At 36.2% G+C, this 21,102-nt stretch overlaps 3 protein-coding genes across 4 annotated transcripts; 1 reads left to right on the top strand and 2 right to left on the bottom strand.

Moving 5' to 3' along the window:
- The first annotated feature begins 1,567 nt into the window (after window positions 1-1,567).
- LOC132065110 (pentatricopeptide repeat-containing protein MRL1, chloroplastic) lies at window positions 1,568-16,920 on the top strand. Of its 2 annotated transcripts, none has more exons than XM_059458351.1 (19): window positions 1,568-1,979; window positions 4,749-5,598; window positions 5,773-6,001; window positions 6,363-6,426; window positions 6,515-6,659; window positions 6,863-6,978; window positions 7,905-8,033; window positions 8,187-8,360; window positions 8,484-8,648; window positions 10,785-10,925; window positions 11,089-11,188; window positions 11,543-11,651; window positions 11,767-11,858; window positions 12,878-12,968; window positions 13,762-13,993; window positions 14,086-14,178; window positions 14,501-14,549; window positions 15,861-15,954; window positions 16,224-16,920. In XM_059458351.1, exons 1-19 carry the CDS (start codon window positions 1,647-1,649, stop codon window positions 16,456-16,458), a joined length of 3,441 nt encoding a protein of 1,146 aa, XP_059314334.1. In that variant the 5' UTR covers window positions 1,568-1,646; the 3' UTR covers window positions 16,459-16,920. The 2 variants fall into 2 exon arrangements, with proteins under 2 accessions (XP_059314334.1, XP_059314335.1); XM_059458352.1 differs by having other exon boundaries at window positions 1,569-1,979; window positions 4,842-5,598.
- A 717-nt stretch (window positions 16,921-17,637) lies between these two features.
- On the bottom strand, window positions 17,638-19,604 carry LOC132065105 (uncharacterized). Its single transcript, XM_059458346.1, has 3 exons — window positions 19,252-19,604; window positions 19,045-19,126; window positions 17,638-18,549 (listed from the first exon to the last, which is right to left on the bottom strand). Exons 1-3 carry the CDS (start codon window positions 19,389-19,391, stop codon window positions 17,749-17,751), a joined length of 1,023 nt encoding a protein of 340 aa, XP_059314329.1. The 5' UTR covers window positions 19,392-19,604; the 3' UTR covers window positions 17,638-17,748.
- Window positions 19,605-19,839: 235 nt separating this feature from the next.
- Window positions 19,840-20,661, bottom strand: LOC132065104 (auxin-induced protein 15A-like). Its single transcript, XM_059458344.1, has one exon. It carries the CDS (start codon window positions 20,304-20,306, stop codon window positions 20,049-20,051), a length of 258 nt encoding a protein of 85 aa, XP_059314327.1. The 5' UTR covers window positions 20,307-20,661; the 3' UTR covers window positions 19,840-20,048.
- Between the last annotated feature and the right edge of the window lie 441 nt (window positions 20,662-21,102).

The raw sequence follows: 21,102 nt of genomic DNA, 5'->3' as shown, positions 1-21,102 counted from the left end.
AAAGGGGATATTTTCTAGGGAAAAAAACATTATTAGCCAGCCCAATGTTACGATTTACTTTTTATAGCCCTAAACTACATATAGCCATAAACTTTGTTTGCAAGGACAACATTCAAACTAGAATAGAAAGGAATTACCATGCCTACCGTTTGCTTAGATCATGGAAATGTGATTTTGTCGAACAATTTCCCAACAAAAGATCCCATGAGGTTCTCTAACAAATGAATCGTATCATTATTCTAGATCTATTCAAGTGTACAGTTTAAAAAAAAAAAGTTATCATATAATTTTTGTGAAAAATATCACAACACCAGATTTGTTATTCTCATAAAAAATTATCTTTTAAGTATCAAGCACTCCATTGAAGGGTACTTGAACATAAAAAATACATATTAATGATATGCATTTAATTTATACTCACTATGTATGCATGATACATGAAAGATGGGCAATGTATAAACTGGGTATACACTATTTATGCACATTATACATTGAGCCTACGGTGTATAATTCATGTATCTTGGGTATGTACTTACGATTTATGCATGTTATACATTGAGCCTACACTGTATAATTCATGTATCTTGGGTATGTACTTACAATTTATGCACATTTTACATTGAGCCTACAGTGTATGATTCATGTATCTTGGGTATGTACTTACGATTTATGCATATTATACATTGAGCCTACAATGTATAATTCATGTTTCTTGGGTATGTACGTACTATTTATGCACATTATACGTTGAGCCTGCAGTGTATAATTCATGTTTCTTGGGTAGGTACTTACTATTTATGCTCAATATACATTGAGCCTACAGTGTATAATTCATATATGGGTATGTACTTACTATTTATGCACATTATACATTGAGCCTACAATGCATAATTCATGTATCATGGGTATGTACTTACTATTTATCTATGAAAACTAATTGATTTTGTTGTAAAAATCAGAAAGTATTCACCCAAATTTTTGATAAGAATGGGGGCAATGTGGGTTTATGAATCCCCTATGAATATTGGAGAAGAAGAAGTTGTGTTGGGCGGGGCCGTGGTGGTTAAGGGTTATATAACGGGGAAGTTGTATGAGGATAAAACTTTTAACTTAAATAAAGCCTAGAAAGAAGGAAAATAATGGCTTAAAGCTATTAATACAATTTCCTAAATTGTAGGCTTAGATATTAATGGTCCCCTAAGTACTCTATTATTCCGCCAAAAAAAGAAAAGAACTATCTCCAAATGTCTAAAGCTGATAAAGAAAATTAAATAGGTTTATTTTAAGTTTACACTAGTTATGGGCTGTTATATGAGTTAATTTTTTTATTTTCTACCCTCCTCGTACCCCACTTTGTGTATGTTAGTTGTTATTGTTATGTTGTTGGATGGAAGAAGTTATGCTGCATATCCTGCTCTTTACTTTTTCCGATTTTGTATTTTATCACAAAAGAAAAGAGGAAAAAGGAAAAGATAAATGTCTAACGGCTCAGATTTCAATACATAACAAGCCACGCAAGCAACATCGTTCCTTCCGTCAGCTCCATAACTTCCTATCCAGTCATCACTCTATCTTCAAGATGAATAACTAGTTGTTGAATTCACTCCTCTCCTCACTTCCTCTTCTTCTCCAATACTTTCAATTTCATGGACTCAACAATCTTCTCTCCAAAACCTCTCACACGTTCTCTCATATCTTGTTCTCCAATCTCCTCTTCTCTTATTCCTCGCCGCCAATTTCTCGCCGGTTATAGTCATAATTTACTGCCACCTGGCGGCCTTCTTCGCTCGCGGAGGAAATGCCGAAATAATATCGGCTTTCAATTCTGCTCGAAAAATTCGAGATTTGTTCTTAAAGCTTCTCTTGACTCGCAAACGGTTGTAGTTGTTGCATCCGTTGTCACTATCTCTGCTCTTTCTATCGTCTTTTTTGAATTTAACAAAAGAAATAACGACAATGCCAATGCCAAGTTCAAGGAGGTAAGCTCTACTCTGTGAATAACATTACCGTTCACTTTTTACCTTTTTTTTTTTTTTGAAAGAGATGCCTATTTCTATAGTTACTCAACTAATATCTTTTACATCAAAAGTCACTCAACTAATAATTATTTCAGAAAGTCACTCAACTTTATTTCATAACAGAAAAGTCACTCAACTATAACTCAACTATAACTATTTCACCTGCAAATCACTCAACTATTGCTATTTCACCTACCGGTTCAGTTTTTACGTGTTTTTGTTAAAGAGATGCCAATTTCTAAGAGGTAAGCCTGGCAATTACTCGGTGTATAAATTCACTAGTTCAGTTTTGTTGCTAGATGTCGGTCAGTACGGAATACGGTTGTGTCTGAGTCTGTATACGTCTTTAGTGATTCAATTGTAGTACATGAACATGCTGTAGTGTAGAATGTAGATGTCCATAGCTAAATTCTGTTCTCATCATTTGACATAGATTATCGTCGGTTCAGTACATGCTGTATGTGTCAATTTTCTCTAGATCTATGGAAGAGAAATTGGATGATTACATGCAAAGCTAAGAAGAGAGAATGAAGAACAAGTGATTCAACCGTGTATATATATAGGCAGAATAGGTCGGGATCCCCCTGAATTTGTCGAGTTTTATTCGGTGTACACCTAAACTTTACGTTGGCATAATTACCCCTTGAACTTGGTAATATGACAGCCTCGACCCCCTAGATGCTGATGTGACAAAGAGCGTGAATGCACTCTCTTTTAGGCGCGTGGAAGGGATGAAAAATCGAAAATTTAGCTTCCAAGTGGGGTATTTTTCAACTATTAATTGCCACATAATCAATATAATGATTCATTTGTTTCAATTGTATTTCTCTTTGTTTTTTCTTTATATACATTGCATATTTTATCCCAATTGCATTTTTTCTTTTAGATACAATGATTATTTATTTCAACATGTATTTTTTTTTTCTTTTTTTGTTTTGGATCCAAATCTACGAACCTTAGTTGAAACTCTATTTTTTTAGTCAAATAAAAAGAAGGTTTAGCAAAAGTAATGAAATTTAGACGGTGTATTTTCTACAAAAAGAAAGTTGTGTGTTTTTCTTTTCATGCAATGACTATTTATTTCAATTCTGCATTATTCTTTTTTCGAGTCAAATTCGTAAAATATTTTGTTGGAATTTTATTTATTTCTTTTTGAGATGCAATATTTATTTGTTCTATGTGCATTTCTTCTTTTCCTGGACAAATATATAAATAACTTGATTAGAATATCATTATCTTTATCGAAAAGAAAAAAAATATAGTCAAAATAGCATTGTTCCGGGCTCTTTTTTACAAATTTGGACCGAAAAAAGATGATTCAATTAATTGGTGAACTTAAAAAGGTAAAAAATATAAATTTTATTCTTAAAAAAGGCCACATGTACAAAATTCATGCGGCAGCGTGTATATCACACTCTCATGGGTTGTCAGCGTCCAAGGGGGTCGTGCCTATCATATTGTCAAGTTGAGGGGGTAATTTGGCTAAGGTAAAGTTTAGGTGTGCATTGAATAAAAATCGCCAAGTTCAGGGGGTCCCGATGCATTCTGCCTATATATATATATATGTATAAAGGCTGATGAGCCAGCTGTCAACCTAATTATCCAGCTAAGCATAACTAACAACTAGGTTAACAACCTCTAACTGACTCCACTAACCGACTCTGCTAAGCTCATGTGCAACACATGTGCACTGCTCGAAGTAGAGACTTTTTTTTTTTTTTTTTGAAACTGGTAACTTTCTGCTCGAAGTAGAGACTTCAACAGTATGAATATGCACAGAAGGCTAACTCTTAATTTGCTAATCTTCAATTAGTAATTTGGAGTAGTGTCTGAGTAATATCAAGGGGAAATATTAGTAGTTTTTAAAGTTTAGTTTGATAGAGAAGTTGTACATCAAAATTTACATGTGAATAGTTACAAAAATTCATGAGAATTACATAAATTAATGTACTAATAGAATGTCCTAAAATATGAACTCTCATGTACGGACTCTAGCGTAGATGTCCTTAGATATATGCTAATCATATAGTTTTATGTGGATTGTCATTCACCATGTGCTGTTTGAATATTCTCCAAGGCAAACTCTTTGCTAATCTTGCAGGACTGAGAAAAGTGATAAAGGTTTAATACTTGTACATGTGATAGTTCATGTGTTCTAGTTTTTGGTACAACATACTCATGCAAATCGTGATAGGTGGTGAATTTTCCTGGAAGCAACTGCTAAATAAAACAGTTAGACATGGAAAAAGTCTATAAACGTAGCGGGGCTACCAAATATTGGAAATGCTTTGGTTTGCCAGGATCAGTTCTGACACGCGAACAACTATTTTGCTCTCGTTTTCACCATCTTCTAAATTCTTTTTCTAGTTTTGAGTTGCTTCATTTATCATTTTATTAACTCCCATGGGATACTTGAATGTCATTTAAAAATGTCGTGGAAGTTAGTACATTGTATATGAGGGAACCAATCTGGACAGAACACAACCCCTCTTGAACTATGTTTCTCAGTGTTTGGTCTTAATAGTCATCTTGGAAACATTGGACTCTACCATCTCAGTTCTTAGTTGCTGAATAAATTTATAGAAAATTGAAAATATTATGGCTGAAGTTTTCTGGTCATTGGCATCAAAGTAAGACAAATTTTTTCTCAACACATTAGCAAGAGGTGTTACAGTTGTACCAGAGTTACTTCAGGAGGACCATATTTCTGATGTGCACACTTTTTAATAGATTTCAGCTGAGTTAACTCATGCTCTGCGGCGACAAATAAGACATGTGATGAACTGGTTTCCACGTCATGTATTTGCTCTTATAAACATACAGGAGGAGAAACCTGTCAAAAACCAAATGAAGGAAGTAACCAAAGTCAGCAATGAGTGTGAGGATGGGGGGACAAATGTGCTGCAACATGGTGGAACCTCTTTGAAACAAACGTTCATTACCAACAAAACTGAGTCTCCCGATACTAATCAGTTGGCTCATAGTTCCGATGGCTCTTTGACCTCAGGGGCACCTGGACCTAATGAACACACTGAATCAGATGCAGTACCATCTTCTTTTGTGGCAGAGTCGAATAACATTTATCTGCAGGAAAATCTACAGGGAACTAAAATGAGTCACATATTGACTACAGAGGAAGTCAGAGAACCTGGATCTAATTCACACACCGAATCAGATGCAGTACCATCTTCTCTTGTGGCAGAGTCGAATAACATTTATCTGCAGGAACATCTACATGAAGCTAAAATGAGTAACATATTGACTGCAGAGCAAGTCAGTTCAGAGCGTAGTGTTGCTTTGTTTCCTGCAATCAACATAGATAAAAGAATTGATGAAAGCATGAAAATGGACCCGGAACTCATGAGGAAGGACGGATGTAAGAAAGCCCATAAACTTGTTGCAGAGGATGAAGTCAATATCCACAATCTTATTTTCAGGGACTCTGCACGCAAAGAGCTTTACTCGTTCTTTGAGGCATCTACCAAAAGTTTAAATGGTCAAGAAGCATTGACTTCTCATGCTTCCCTTCAACACATTGGCGTCTTTTCAGCCCCCTTAAAAGTATCTTCAGTACGAGCAGGTAAAGCATCTTTTCAGATTCTCATTATCCAGCAGGGTGTTCTACGAAAATGCTGCAACCTCATCATTCCATTTTATCATATGTTTGTACATCTCCCTTGAGAATTCTTTTTTTCGTGGTTTGTTTGCTCTTTCCTTCAGTATTGATTTTTGATGAGATTTAGTTATTTTCCAGAGGCTTTGGAGGAGAAAAGGCTTCATGGATGTTATAAAAAAGGACCATCCAACAAAAACGACTTTGCCAAAAGAAAGCATCATTTCACTAAGAAGGAAAAGAGTATTCTACCGGACAATGGTACCACAAAACAGTTTCAGATTCCTAATCCAAAGGGGATCCAAGTGTGTGATGGACCTCATCCATCCGACCAGTTCAGGACTTATCGCCATTTCCTTAGAGAGGGCAGGTAACCTATTCTTTGACAGGCTGACTTCGTTCTTTGGACTGGTCTTATGCTTGCCATTAATAATATTAAAGGTTTAGCACGTAGTAAATGATATTTCTGATGTACTTATAAAAAAATGATACCTAGGATGTCAACACGTCAACATGTTCTCCTGTTGGATTTTGTTCTGCTTCTTTCTTAACGAAGGGTTTGCACTTTATGAAAACATTCAGACTTGTGAGTTACGGGATTAAGCTGGCAAAACTATCGAAATGATGTAATTGGTTGAAGTAAAATTATGTAACCACTGGCTACGGGACACCCTTGGTCTGTTGCTCTTGTTTATACCATTCGAGCTCATGCACAAGAATTCCTGCTGCAGGTTGATGGACTGCATAGAAATCCTTGAAGATATGGGAAGGCGCGGTTCACTGAATATGGATAAAGTAAACTGGGAGACTTCTGCTTATATTCACTTCATATTCTATTTATGAAATTTGGCTGGTTCATAGTTTGTTAAAGCTCACATTACAGGTGTACCATGCTGGTTTCTTCCAAGTCTGTAAAAGTCAAAAGGCGGTGAAGGAAGCTTTCCGTTTCACCAAGCTTATCCAAAATCCAACTCTAAGCACATTCAATATGCTCTTGTCTGTATGTGCAAGCTCCCGGGATTTGGAGCGTAAGTTTTCTTTTTCTTGATGCTTATTCCTTTTTTTTTTTTTGGGGTAAGGTTCTTCGACACGGGTAGAGAGGACAAAGTGCAAGGGGATGTTATCTTTTTTCTTAAGACTTTGGAAATCAACTTTCAATAATTTCTTCGGAAAATACAAGCATTTGTCTTTATCCCATCGTAATTATGGTCAATTTATCGTGTTTGCTTAGGTGCTTTTCAAGTGCTGCAACTTGTCCGTGAGACTGGACTGAAACCGGACTGCAAGCTCTACACTACTCTTATATCAACTTGTGCAAAAGCTGGAAAAGTTGATACCATGTTTGAGGTAAGTACCGCCATTGTGATGTCTCATGAAAAATTGTTATATTTATAGCTTATAGGTGATTTCCATTCAAGGGTCTTTTTTTCTTGTTCTTAAATATCCTCTTTATGTGAGTGAATGTCAGGCCTGTAAGGTCTAATATATCAACAAAATGAGTGTTGCAAATGTGGATGTTAAGTTTGATGTGCGCTCATACAATGATTATAAATGATCACATTCAACAAAAGGTACAAGTAACACCGACGATAAAATGAGAGAAGGTCGCTTAATATGAGTTGGTTATGCCTTACGTCGACCTCCAGTTGCATGGTCCATAGACGTGAACCATGATAATAGAAGGTGTTAAAAAGAGAAGTTCTCTAGAAAGACCTACAATCTTTTGGAATCTATGTATTTAGAACAAACTAGATGAAAAAGATGCATATATGCATACCAATTAGGTTGTGATTAAGGCTTGGTCATAAAATTAGTACACTTACATTAGATCCAGGATGAGTCTTATTACTGTTAGATATTTGTAGTCAGTAGAAAATGTATAGAACTACAGGTATTAGAGAAGCTAAAATTTATTGAATATTAGATCGGAATAGGTCTTAACAGAGCGAGATGGATAGTGAGGGATTCATATAGCCGATCTTATCTAGCTTGGGATTAAGGCATAACTGTTGTTTGTAATTTTCAAATATCTTCCCAACAGGACAATGACGTCAAAGAGTACTTCATAGGGGAGAAACAAATTCACTTTCTTTCTCATAATTGCTTTTTAGACCTAATGATAGTTGATATGCTGCGCCCATTAGTCGCATTAGTCGCATTAAGGGTAATTTTGTTTTTAATATAGGTAAGCCTGCATGAATTCTTAGATTCGTATTGCCTATCCTTGCACCCTTATATGCCATCTTTCGAGTTGATATTTTCTGAAGTTGTAGGTTTTTCATGAAATGGTCAATGCTGGAGTTGAGCCGAATGCTAATACATATGGTACACTTATTGATGGTTGTGCTAAAGCTGGACAAGTTGCGAAGGCCTTCGGTGCCTATGGTATAATGAGATCTAAGGTATGAATTTATCTACTTAAGGTATATAAGATTTTAGAGGGTATTGCTTTAACTTTTCATTTGTATCAGCTTATCATTACCAAATTGTGCTGAAAAGTGACATGTACTTAGACAGCCGAATATCTCACGTTGGATTCCTGTTGTATTCAGTAGAATGTGAAGCCAGATCGTGTTGTATTCAATGCTCTTATCACCGCTTGTGGTCAATCAGGAGCAGTGGATCGTGCATTTGATGTCTTAGCAGAGATGAGAGCAGAAGCACGACCAATAGAACCCGATCAGATTACTATTGGGGCTTTGATGAAGGCATGTGCAAATGCTGGTCAGGTATATGTGCATTCTGTTTTTAGATGTTTATACTTGAAATCTATATCTCTGTTGAATGGGATTGATGTTCCCACATTCAGCTGCTCTTCTATCATAATTAACTATTGACCTGAATTGCTTTAGGTTGATCGAGCTCTAGAAGTTTATCGTATGATTGATAAATGTGATATCAAGGGCACACCAGAGGTTTACACAATTGCTGTAAATTGTTGCAGTCAAAGTGGTAATTGGGAACTAGCCTGCAGCATTTATGATGACATGTCCAAAAAAGGTGTTAATCCAGATGAGGTACTAATTTTTAAACTTGCTGTGGTTGCATGTTTGGAGATTCTTTTACATTTTGATGGCTTGAAATTCTTAATTATTCTTCAACATATTATGATGCTCAGTACGCCGACTGGGACAAGAAAATGTGGTTTTCGACGATGATGACATCAAACCCAATTCTCAACCACCAAATATTTCTGTGAGTTGACAGCAGTTAGAAAGCTTAGGATACCGTTAATCCACAAACAAGTTTGGAATCTTCAACACCAAAACTGAAATGCAAATAAACCCAACTATGACACTGCAACTGAATTCCAGCAGCTTTTGCCTTTCCTGCCAATGGCATCAGTAGACAGTTTCTTGGACATTAAGAGTCAACCCTTCAGAAAGGCTCCAGAATTTTCAAAGCTTGCTTCCGTATTGCTGTGCGGAGAATTCTTGTCCAAAATGAACCCCCTCCTCTGAAAGTCAAAGCCCAAACTAGAGAAATTACCAAAAGCAAAAAGAGAAAAAAATTCACATTTAAAATACAGAACTTATTTAAGAATAAGTGTCTGCACAATCTGTATTTCTGGTGTGTAATAGCAATATGTTCGTTAACCTAGACCAGAACATGGATTTACTGGAGTTGTTGGGTAGGAGAGCATAGCAGTCTGTCTGGTTTCTCTGTGTTTTTTTTTTTTTTTGGGTATCTTGCTGTACCATCTTGGTGCTGTTTCAATGAAACTTTACCTCATTAAAACAAGGTACGGAATATTTAATATTACAGATTTATCAGAATAACAATTCTATGAGCGGAGCCTTTTTGTTTTCCTTTTTAATATTAACAAAAGGATTTTTGCTTTTGGATGATCAACAAGTAATTGTAAACCTTCACACAATGTGACATCTACAGAGATTCATATTGAAACACAATATGGATGAACAATACTTTCCATCATTGCTTTTGAAATAGAGGCCAAGAAACACATCCCGTTGTGTTTCGACTTGGAAAGAAAGAGGAACATAGACTCTTTATTCTTAGTGATGGAGTTGGGATTGAATTTCCTCGAATAGAAGAATGATTTATTGTAAATATAGGAAACAACTTGGTCCTGTATAGAAGATGTTTTTTTCTTCTACAGGAGGTGATACATATGCATTCTTGGTCTTCTAATCCATATCAATATCCGTTGCTCTTCGCGTTCTTAAGATTTGCCAAGGGTCTATCAGAAACAGCCTCTCTGCCCCCAGACGCCACTTGTGGGATTACACTGCGTATGTTGTTGCTTCGTGTTGTTAAGATCCAATTCTAAAAGGAAGAATTCAATAGGCATCCAATGTTCCTTATATTAGATAGATAAGATAGGCCTAGTATTGATCTTACGTGTTTCCCCATCCATTTGAGGAAGATATGTTAAGTGATTGCCAATCTTTTTACCTGAATCATGAAGTTTCATTTTCTTTTTTCTTTGTATGGATTACTTCAGCCTTTTCATACTTCCTGCAAGGTGCTGACCTATTACCCGGTTGTTAGTCTGTACTTTACCTTATCAAAAAAAAATAAAAAATGTCCTGTTGATAGTCCTATTCATATACACATGATTTAGTGAAGGTAAACTTTTGATCTGAATAATATACATTCAGGCGAAGCATTTAGAGGCATTTTTTTTTTCCAGATATCTATTATCTTCTCATCGAATTATCTTTTTTTGAAAATTGTATTTAATGTCAGCTGTTCTCCTGGGAAGTACCCTTTGTTTCTCCTTCTTGCTCCAATTTTTGTTTGTTTGACCTTAATCTGCCCAACCTCTGAAGAAATTTGTTGCTATCATAGAGTATTATGCACTTCCTTGGGGCAATTTCATCCAAGAGGTATTCTGGCTTTCATTGTTCTATGTGTGCGAGTTTAGCTGAGTCTTTCTTTTTCATTTTGTTTTGATTGATTAGCTGAGTCAGGTTTCTTGAAATACAAATTTGTTGGCCTCTATCTCTAAAATCATGCTTCTCAATCTTGTTGCTGAAATCAGAGCTTAATGCATCACTATCTATCTCCATCTTACATCATTTTGTCAGCATTAACTTTGCCACTGAGATTTCTTACTTAAGTTCCGTATGTTTTATTGATAAGATAAGCAATTAAATTTAAAAAAACTTAAGTTCTGTTTATTTGTGCAGATGTTTATCAGTGCGCTGATAGATGTGGCAGGGCACACAGGTAAGTTGGATGCTGCATTTGAAGTTCTAGAAGAAGCCAGGACTAAAGGCATAAATGTGGGGTCCATATCATATAGCTCATTGATGGGAGCCTGTTGTAATGTATGAATACTGTTCCTTTTTGTGTTTCCTCGTATATACGAATGTACAAGCTCTGCTTCCTTATGGAAAAATTTAGTTTATATGGAACAACACGAAAAGTTTAAAAAACACACATTATGCTAATGCGACTTGGTCATTAAACACTTCTCCATTCCATTTGCAGGCAAAGAACTGGCAGAAGGCACTAGAATTGTATGAGGATATAAAAGGCATCAACTTAAAACCAACTGTTTCAATGATGAATGCACTGATAACTACATTGTGTAAGTCACACCTTAAGCTTTTCTCGGCATAAAGCATCTCACTGATGCTTTTTTTGACTCCAAATGTCTGCACTCGTGTTTTTCTTTCTCCTGCTTAGTTATTAGTTTCAAAAGGTTCATAATTCAATACCTTTATGTGGTCTCAGTCCATTGGTAGAGCTTGAAGGTTTCTTTCATGATTCAGAATTATGTTCAATAGCTGCTTTATAGACTTTCTAGATCTTCATCTTATTTTCTGCTGACACCTACTATGTTTATAACAGAGGATGGCCTTACTTTATAGGCGTCTGTATAAGTTGTTTCCCAGTTCTTAAGTATTTGCTTATTTTCCTCAATGAGATATGTTTGTAATAGGTTACGCCGATCAATATCAGAAGGCTCTGGAAATTTTTTCTGAAATGAAGAGAGTGGACCTATGCCCTAACACCATTACATACTCCACTCTGTTAGTGGCGAGTGAAAAGTAATAGCTTGAACCCTTTACATTGAGGTTTATGTATTATGATCATTTTCTCCTGTCAATATATCATTTTCTGTATATCTGAGTTTTATCATTTATTTCTCCTATCTCATGACAGAAAGGATGACTTGGATATTGGCCTCATGCTTCTTTCTCATGCTAAAAAAGATGGTGTTGCCCCAAACCTTGTTATGTGCAGATGTCTTCTTGGTGAGAATTATAAGCTTGTCATTGCATTGATTTTGCTAATCTTAACTTGATATACGGTGCTACAACATCACCAAAAGGATTGACTGCTTTTCTTTTATTTTGATATGTTCATTATGGTGGAAAATAAATGTTTTAGGTCCATCTAACAGATTAACAAGTTGAAATTGATCCTTCCATCGCTGAGACCAGGCACCTATATTATGGTTGACACTGACAGGGAACAAAGTTTCTGGGAACTTTTCTTTCCAGAGTCTCTATTGATGCTCATGTGACAGTTATGGTTACATCCACATTACATGGCGGGAACACAAGGATGAGCCTATTCTCTAAACCTCCAAGCCCTATTGCCTAGAAGGGCCTCATAACCTACAAGTTATTAGCCTGCTCGCTGGTGGATTTTCTGTTGGAACATTTATGCACTAATTGATCCTTCCAGCAATTCTTAGACCAAATGGAGGTCATAAAAGATGACATCATGACACCTCTATGCATAGAAGACTTTCTAAGCCAATGATAGACTTTCTGTTCATGTCCTTGTTACACGGTGACCACGAATGGATGGCCTACCCAAAAAAGAATGGAAGTGCATTATTTTGGCCAGTCTTTGCTAACTGTGTTATGGCGCTGTATACTCGGGCACCCCCCAGGGGGAAAGGACTTTTGCTAGTCACACCATTAGCAGTTGGAACTTCCTTCAAAACTGAATGTGCTTATTGTGGCATTTGCCCATATCCCCATGGTGACAATGTAAGGAATGTTTTTAGGATATCATCTAAGTTTCTAGAAGATTGGCATGCTTAGTAGATAAGCCAGTATTAGTAACCATGCCCTTACCTGGTCATTATAAAGGAGCGGTTCACAATCTTCTGCAGCTTTTGTTTTTTCTTGTCCTTCATAACAAGAATGTCAACTAGTCCTGCCATTGTATCTCAGTCATTCTGTAGCAGTGGATCTTTTTTTGTTGTGTCATTTGTTTTGGGCATCACAATTATTTGATTATTTGGATTTTTTTTTTATAGCTATGTGCTTAAGGAGATTCCAGAAAGCTTGTACACTTGGTGAGCCTGTCATGTCTTATAGCTCTGGTCGCCTGCAGCTGGACAGTAAATGGTATGCTTCTATTTAATCTGCTACTGATTCTGGATGTCTGTTAAGAAAGGATTGCAGAAGGAAAATTATATACTGTTATAGTGACGATGGAGTTGGCTTTGCCAGCTTTAACTTGATGTTTAAGATAAACATCTCCATCTAAAGTGCCTCAGGTGATAATTTATTAGTACCTTTCTTTATTGATATTTGATTTCATTTTTATCAGATACGAATTCTAAAAGCTTTGAAATGTTTAGGCCCAACTTCTATTAAGATGGATGTAAAATTATCTTTTAGTGAATGCCCTCAATTTCTTTGTAAAAGCAGTTGATATAAGAGGCGTATTGAACATATTGTTACAATCATTTATTGAGATAGCCTGATTGTCATTTTGATTCGTTCAGCATATTTCAAGGAAAATTTGGCGTACAGTGAGGGATTGTCTTAAGAATATTCTTTTCTTGAGTGGATATTCCTTTCAGGCTCAAGTGGGATTGGACTGCTTGTGCCTAGTCCAAACATAAAAGATGTCACTAATGTTAATTATGCATGCTGGCTTTGTTAAAGGAGTTATTAGTACACATAGTTGTCACTAATTCCTAGCACATTTGTGGCTGAATTATTTGAAATCTCAGAAGTTTGGGCTGGTGGATTTATCATCACATCTTTCATGTCTCTTTCCTGTTTCACCAATTACATGTCATTGAATCGGAGAAGAAGTTCGTCCCTTGAGTGGCTAAACGGCTCTTTATGGGCCAGGAAGATTTTTTTAAAATTTTTTTCCCCACTCATGAAATTCTTAATTGATTTGCAGGACATCTTTGGCCTTAATGGTCTACAGGGAAACAATTGCAGCTGGTGTGGTACCCACAATGGAGGAGCTATCACTAGTTCTGGGTTGCCTACAACTTCCTCGTGATGCATCCCTAAAAGAAAGACTTATTGAAAATCTAGGATTAACTGTGGAAACAACAAAAGTCTCAAACCTTTGCTCTTTGGTTGATGGATTTTGTGAATATGATCCCCGTGCCTTTTCATTGCTTGAGGTCCGTGGTCTATCTTAGTCATCGTGAATATGATACAACTTCATCTTGTTAGTTATGTGGTGGATCATCTCGCATATTTTCTTGTTTCTCAGGAGGCAGCTTCACTTGGAATCATCCCTCTGACATCCTTCAAGGGAAGCCCTATTGTTGTCGATGTGAGGAATTTGCATATTCATGCAGCTCAGGTAAGCTTGTCTTAATGGGTAGTAAATAAGCTTGACGAGCTTAATCGGTCTTGGCGTATTCACTCATAATTGTGAGTTTGTCCGTTTTGGCTGCAAAGATATCTTTCTCTTTTCCTGTTTTTATGTCTCCCCCTTTTGCAGGATTCCTAATAGTTTTTAAGAATTAGGAAGTTAAAATTTACTTTTCATGCATAAAGATCTGTATTCCTTTTACTAATCTTATACATTATATGGGTTCCCCATCCATTTTCAAAACAATTCTGCTGCTGATACTTTGTTTGACAGTTTTCTTTTTCTTATGATTTTTCTGAAAATTAACCAGGTATATCTTTTGACTGTCCTAAAGGCTCTCAAGCATCGTTTGGCTGCAGGTAAAGAATATTTTGCTTACTTAAAATGATATTTTTGTCTTTAGGTGCTATTACTTAAGTATTGCTAATGCATGCATTTTATTCCATATTCTGTCCTACATAAAATAATACATCACACAAGGTTGCTTGTAGTAGTAATGCAAAATTTTATACTAGAGGTCAAATATTGTACTCCCTCCGTTTCAATTATATGAACCTATTTGACTGGACACGGATTTTAAGGAAAAAAAAAAGACTTTTTGAACTTGTGGTGTAAAATGAGGCACATATGTTTTGTGTGGCTATAAATCATTGCATAAAGGTAAATTTTTTCCAACTATGAAAAGGGGTCATTCTTTTTGGCACGGACTAAAAAGGAAATAGGTTCACATAAATTGATGCGGAGGGAGTATTAGTTATGCACAGTTTTACATCTTAAACCTACTTTGTATTTGTTATGTGAAGTCTGCATTAGCAATGTACAGTTGTGTATTACAACAACAACGACAACATACCAGTGCAATCCCACAGGTGGGGTCTCGTATGAGGGTAGAGTGTACGCAGACCTTACCCTTTCTCGTAGAGATAGAGATGTTGTTTCCGATAGACCCTCGGCTCAAGTAAAGCATTTCAAAGCCATGTCCTCGGTAAGCTTAAGATGCGTCATGTCCTGTCTAATCACCTCCCCCAATACTTCTTCGGCTTATGTCTACCTCTCCTTACATCGACAATTGCCAACCTCTCACACCTCCTCACTGGGGCATCTATGCTTCTGTTTTCACATGCCAAAAAATCTCAGCCTCACTTTTCTTCTCTCGTCCACCATGGAGGGCACTCCCACCTTGTCCCGGATATCTTCATTCCTAATCTTATCTCTCCTAGTATGCTCACACATCCACCTCAGCATCCTCGTTTCCACAGCTTTTATCTTCTAAACATGAGAGAGCACGGGCCAACTACTGGTAGAGTTGTGTATTAATTATGCGGAATTTTATTATACCAGTTTTGATTTATTTATATGGAAAAACTAAGATGTACCAAGTTTACGGTCATTCAGAATAAGAGAATAAGAATTCAAGGGAACACTTATGGATCAATTCACAAGAACGAAGTTATTTCTAACGAAAACAACAACTTATTTCTTGAATAACACTGGGAGCTTACAAGACTACATATTATTATAGTATAAAGATAGAGCAAAAGCTTCTTTATTTCCTTATCAAAAATTATAAAATAGAGAATTCGAAAAGATCACAATACTGGAAATTTCTTCACCGTTAGAATATTTTGCTTTATGTTTAACATCTCTTGAAATGACGGAAAATCATGCAGGTGCAAAAATACCAAACATATCTATTCTACTCCCTGTAGCGGAGTCACATATCCAGACACCCACTGGCGAGAAAACAATTAAGATTGCTGGAAGGTAATGAGAGCTCTTTTCCTGAAGAAATTTCCCTTTTGCATGTTCGTGTGATGCTGCTTGCTTTGTAAATAATCACATACGTAAAATCTTTTTTTCATCCACAAAAAGGAAAAGATCTTTTCTTTTCTCCTGGAATTACATTAATAGCAGAACACCGAAAGGACAACTGTAGGACTCAGAAAATGATGTTAATTGGTAGTATAACAAGTCCTGCATTTCTGGCACGAATGACATAACATTTTTCTCAAATTCTCTTATTTGGTCAACAGGATCAACCAGGCAATTGCATCACTTTTGAGGAGGCTGGGTCTGCCTTACCCAGGGAACGAATCGTGTGGGAAGATTCGAATCAACGGTGTTATTGTGAAAAGGTGGTTCCAGCCAAAGTTTGAATCCCCCTTCAGTTGGAAACACACAGGTTTGAGCTTCTCCCCGACACGGCTACGAAAAGGAATAAGCCATCAACAGCGTGACATTCGAGCTGGCAATTTGTCCTTAGATTAGGAGAAGTTCAAGGAGGCTAATGAAACATAGACATCACATTGTCTTAATGAATTGATGCTTTGGTAGAATCACCATGATACAACAGAGTGCTGTAGCTGCCAGTTAACTTTGTAATGAAAATTGGAATACTGGCCTGGTGACTTTTTGATGCCAGAGGAGAAAGAAGCAAGAAGCATCCAAACCGAGGAAGCCTTTGTACTGCACAATCCGTGCTCATCAGTTGGACTATGTTCGGAGCAGTGGAAGTGCCACTGGTTGTTTCATGTGCAGTTTTTGATATTGAGTCGGGCTTATGGTGATAAGTTGATAAGTGGCTATTTTTGAGATGGATGTGTAATGTTAGCCAAACAATTCATAAGAATACCAGTTAATATGCTTACCATTGATAGGGATTTTGTTTGCAATTAGCACCTGATCCTCTCAATATTCATAATATAATAACTGTACCTTATTACATGCTAATTTGCAAAAGCAATAAAACCATACTTTTTGGCTCAAATTAATCACCTGCCCAATACACAAGACGCAAAGTTGAATATGGAATAAGAGTACATGTATTAGCATTATGATGATTAAACTTTTTAAAAGTAGAAATGCCCTTAAAATAATTTTTTTTTTGGTAAAAGTAAACAAATTTCATTAGAAAAGGCGTCAAGTAGATGCAAAGTTACAGAGAGAAACTTAAGCTTCAAACATAAAGCTGCATGAAGCTAGATTGGTGAGCAAAAACCTGTGCAAACAGTCTAAACCTATGCTACCTTAGAAACTCTGCTAAATAAGAGTCAAGGAGCCAATAAAATTCAAAAAGTTATCAACACTGTTTACAGGAGTATGGAAATGCTAACTAAACAAACTAACTAAGCAGATTCCTTTCAAAGAACTGGTAGGAGTTGATTTTCTATCAAAGCATCTATTGTTTTTTTCTTTCCAAATACACCAGAAGCTGGCTGTTGGGATCATTCTCCAGATCGTTTTAAAATGGATTTGTCAACTCTCCATAATATCCAGCTTTCAAAAGCATCTTTAGTAGAAGAAGGCATAACCCAACTAAGACTAAACAGTGAGAAAAAGAAGTGCCAGACAGCAGCAGTCACTGGGCAGTGCGAAAATAGGTGATTCACAGTGTCATTGGTCTGCATAGATGGCATCTGTTGATAAGAATGATGCCTCTCCTTCTGAGGTTGTCTTGGGTCAGGCAGGCCCTTAAAGTAATTCTGTCATTATTAATCATTTATAGACAATCCCTACATTATAATCCTACATAACTAGCATGTGAACTGGCAAAAATCATTACACCTCAGATCGAAACAATGCCGCGATTAAAGCTAAGAAATCATGCTTATATCCATCAGCATGAAAATGATTCGTAGGAATGATCTTGGTATAGAAGTAGAAAGCAAAACAAGCAAGTCCAGGCCCAACCCAAAAGATCCAATGCCCATTCCAAAGGGGGCCTCCTCTAACAATAGCAGCTCCAAAGCACCTAGCTGGATTCATTCCAGCTCCAGCATAACCCTTTTTAGCAGTCACTGTAGTTGAAATAAACACAAGGAGGCCTGCTAAAAGCCCAACAATGGACATCACAGTAATGAGCCCAAGTGCCTTGGACTGACGATGATCATAGGCCATCCAAAGTGACCCAAAAAGCAAAGCAAATGTACACAAAAACTCAAGCCAAAATGCTTGGGCTATGTCTAGGCCCACAGTGACTGGCCCATTGGGCCCTGGTGTAATTACTGTAATGGTACAACCACCAAGAGAGAATCTTTGTTCAATGGTACTACTTACCACAGCTTTGAGTGCTAGGGCACCTAAAATAGCACCAACACATTGTGCAACTATGTAAATTATGGCTCGTGACATTGATATTAGTCCAACAAGTGCAGAGGAGAAGGTAATTACAGGGCTAATGTGGCCTCCAGACACTGGAAAAACAGCAAGGATTAAAATGGTGAGTGTAATTGCTATGAGAATTGACATTATTAAATTTGGCATTTTGACATCACTTTCGAGGGTTGAAATCACTATGGTGTCCAACATAAAAACAAGAACCGCAGAGCCTAAAAGCTCTCCAACCGATGCTCGCCAGACCTATATATCAAAAGGTCAAGTAAACATGTTACTTTAAAAGCCAACTAAGCATAGTAGTTGCTTGTAGTGAATGTAAACTTTTACGTACTTAAAAAAACAAATGCAAGTAAGTTGTTAGAATCAGATTAAATTAGGTTGGTATAGTATAAAAGTTATTCATATTATAACGCACATAATTTAAATTCACCAGGACCATTCCAAGAGATATACATAGGCAGTGGTACACTATCAAAAATCTTAATAATCCATCTGTTCCAGTTTATATGAGACTATTTTTTTAACCTGTTCCAAACGAAATGACAACTTTCTATATTTGAAAATTATTAACTTTAGACCTTTTATTTCATTCTTGATGATATGCTTTTATAACCGTAAAAATGCCATGATATGCTAGATCTCCTCCAAGTTCAGTAATAATTGTCATGGATATATATAGTCACAAATATTGTATACAACATAGAAAAAAATGATGAGTAAGAGATGAAATGTACTAACATCCAAAGTGAAGAAGTCAGGCGAGCCCAACCTTTCAGCTATTGTGAGAGAAGTATATTTCTTCTTTTCGTCATCTAAGCAGCTAAGGAAAAGCCAAACACCGTACATATATATAAGAACAAAGGGAAAGTATATCAAACCAAAAATATGTATACTCTTAGGTTTATTATAGAGTGGTGAAGGACGGCAAAAAAAATTGATACTTACTTTTGTGTAAAAGATATAACTTTAATTTTATTACTACTTCCAAAAGAAAGCTGGCTCTCTTCATCCCCCAAAATATTTCCACCAGTAGCAGCCATAAAGATAAAGAGTTCTTCAAAGCTTTTAATGCCTTTTTTTTTCATGAGAAAATGTGTGCTTTAATCATTAATGGTGAGCTTTTTATAGCTGCCTAAATTAACTGTTTTTTTTTTAATATAAAATATTTAACTATATGCTTATTGTTGAAGTTTTTTGTATGTTTATCTATCGAGCTGGACTAGTTTACAGCAATTTTATGCATTGTTAGTGTCAAACTTCACTTAGTCTAAGATCCTTTTCACGCATATACCCTAAATCAAGCATAATGCTTTTCGTTCAACACTTAACGGAAAAATAAGGTAAAAGAACAAACAACATTAAAATCCCATATTTTGGCATTTTCATGGAATTCGATTTTTATAAGTTCACCTTGTAGATAATTCCATCTGGTACAAAGTTGTAGATAATTCGATCTAATATTATATCGTTAATAGCAATAAATGAATAAATAGAGTTGTAGATACTCATAGCTACACTAGCTAGTCTAGGGCATATCGCAGGCCAACTAATAACTGAAGAAATTTTAACGAATATGTTATCTGTATTGTTTGAATTAGAGTCTATGTGAGTCAAAAAGCACCAATCTTTGTGGTGCTAAACCTCACTTAGCTTCCAACTAATCAACTGTATAATATGGATCTCCTGCTTTGCTATACAAAATTTTTGAGACCTAAAAGAGAAAAATGATGTAAACTACATTCTTATATCCTAAACTGAGAAGTGATGCCAATGAAGATGTCTTCTGGACAGGGAATTGTGACACCACCCATTGGATGATCAAAGCCAAATTCTTCCTCTGCTTGACTTAGCAAGTCTTGAAATGAAGGCTGGTTCAAGTATGATATAGGTATCACAAATCTCTTCCTCTGCTTTTCCCCAACATAAACAGCAAAATGGCCCTTGGGAACATCCAAGGATGTCGAAGACTTCTTGATTATACGAGGAACGCGGATAGCCATGGTCTTTTATTTAAGATGAGCAAATGAAGAGAAGAATTAGTAATGATTCTGAAAGCTTTGAGTAATTTTATAGTATTATGGAGAGTTGTGGTGGTGGCAACTTCTTAATACATGTTTATATAAGCAAATGAAAAGTCATAAAATCTCATGATTTGTGGTGAAGAGCCATTTTGGGTTGGGCATCAGTTAAAGACAATGATATATCAATAACCACATGGTCATGCCTTCCAACTAGTTGACAAGATTGATTACTTTAGCTCATATAAGTTAAAGAACACTAGGTCCTACCCTTTTTATCATACAGGGAACAAAGGATCTCTTAGAATCAAATCCATAAATATTGTTGGTGCCTTGTGATTTCTAGGAATACTACATATACAAGATGCAAACTATGTGTCCCAAAAAAAACTACTGTAAGAGCAAAAAAAGTCAATAATATGTAAGATTTCACTGGTGGAGAGGCCTTTGTTGAACTGTTGATTGACAATAGCACATGAAGTATCACATGGTTTGCTACCCAACTCATTGTCAAATATATATGATCTTAGCTACTGCTCTTGAATATCAGCAGACCCCAGTGTTTTTCATGACAAGATAGAGAACAGAGGATCTTTAGAAATCAAATTGACAATAATCAGTAATTGTCTTGTTATGATTCAGCCTCATTCTGGTCAGGACCACTTGGTCTGCAGTTAGAAATAAGTTTACTGCATTATCTGACAAATTGAAGGATCAACTTTCCTGGTCAGAATAACCTGAGTTATTTCAATAAAATTTGAGAAATGTTTCCAGATTA

This window comes from Lycium ferocissimum, chromosome 7, assembly GCF_029784015.1.
Source record: "Lycium ferocissimum isolate CSIRO_LF1 chromosome 7, AGI_CSIRO_Lferr_CH_V1, whole genome shotgun sequence".
NCBI classification, from domain to species: domain Eukaryota; kingdom Viridiplantae; phylum Streptophyta; class Magnoliopsida; order Solanales; family Solanaceae; genus Lycium; species Lycium ferocissimum.
Note: the sequence above shows the minus strand (reverse complement) of the source record. Positions and strands in the feature narration are given on the sequence as shown.

Excerpts from the sequence above, each read along its gene's own strand:
- LOC132065110 (XM_059458351.1), top strand. The coding sequence starts at position 1,647 with ATGGACTCAACAATCTTCTCTCCAAAACCTCTCACACGTTCTCTCATA. Across the intron at positions 6,002-6,362 it reads CATTTCCTTAGAGAGGGCAG|GTTGATGGACTGCATAGAAA; the intron begins GTAACCTATTCT and ends TTCCTGCTGCAG. Across the intron at positions 6,979-7,904 it reads AAGTTGATACCATGTTTGAG|GTTTTTCATGAAATGGTCAA; the intron begins GTAAGTACCGCC and ends CTGAAGTTGTAG.
- LOC132065105 (XM_059458346.1), bottom strand. The coding sequence starts at position 19,391 with ATGAAAAAAAAAGGCATTAAAAGCTTTGAAGAACTCTTTATCTTTATG. Across the intron at positions 19,127-19,251 it reads GTTATATCTTTTACACAAAA|CTGCTTAGATGACGAAAAGA; the intron begins GTAAGTATCAAT and ends GCTTTTCCTTAG. Across the intron at positions 18,550-19,044 it reads CTGACTTCTTCACTTTGGAT|GTCTGGCGAGCATCGGTTGG; the intron begins GTTAGTACATTT and ends TTTGATATATAG.
- LOC132065104 (XM_059458344.1), bottom strand. The coding sequence starts at position 20,306 with ATGGCTATCCGCGTTCCTCGTATAATCAAGAAGTCTTCGACATCCTTG.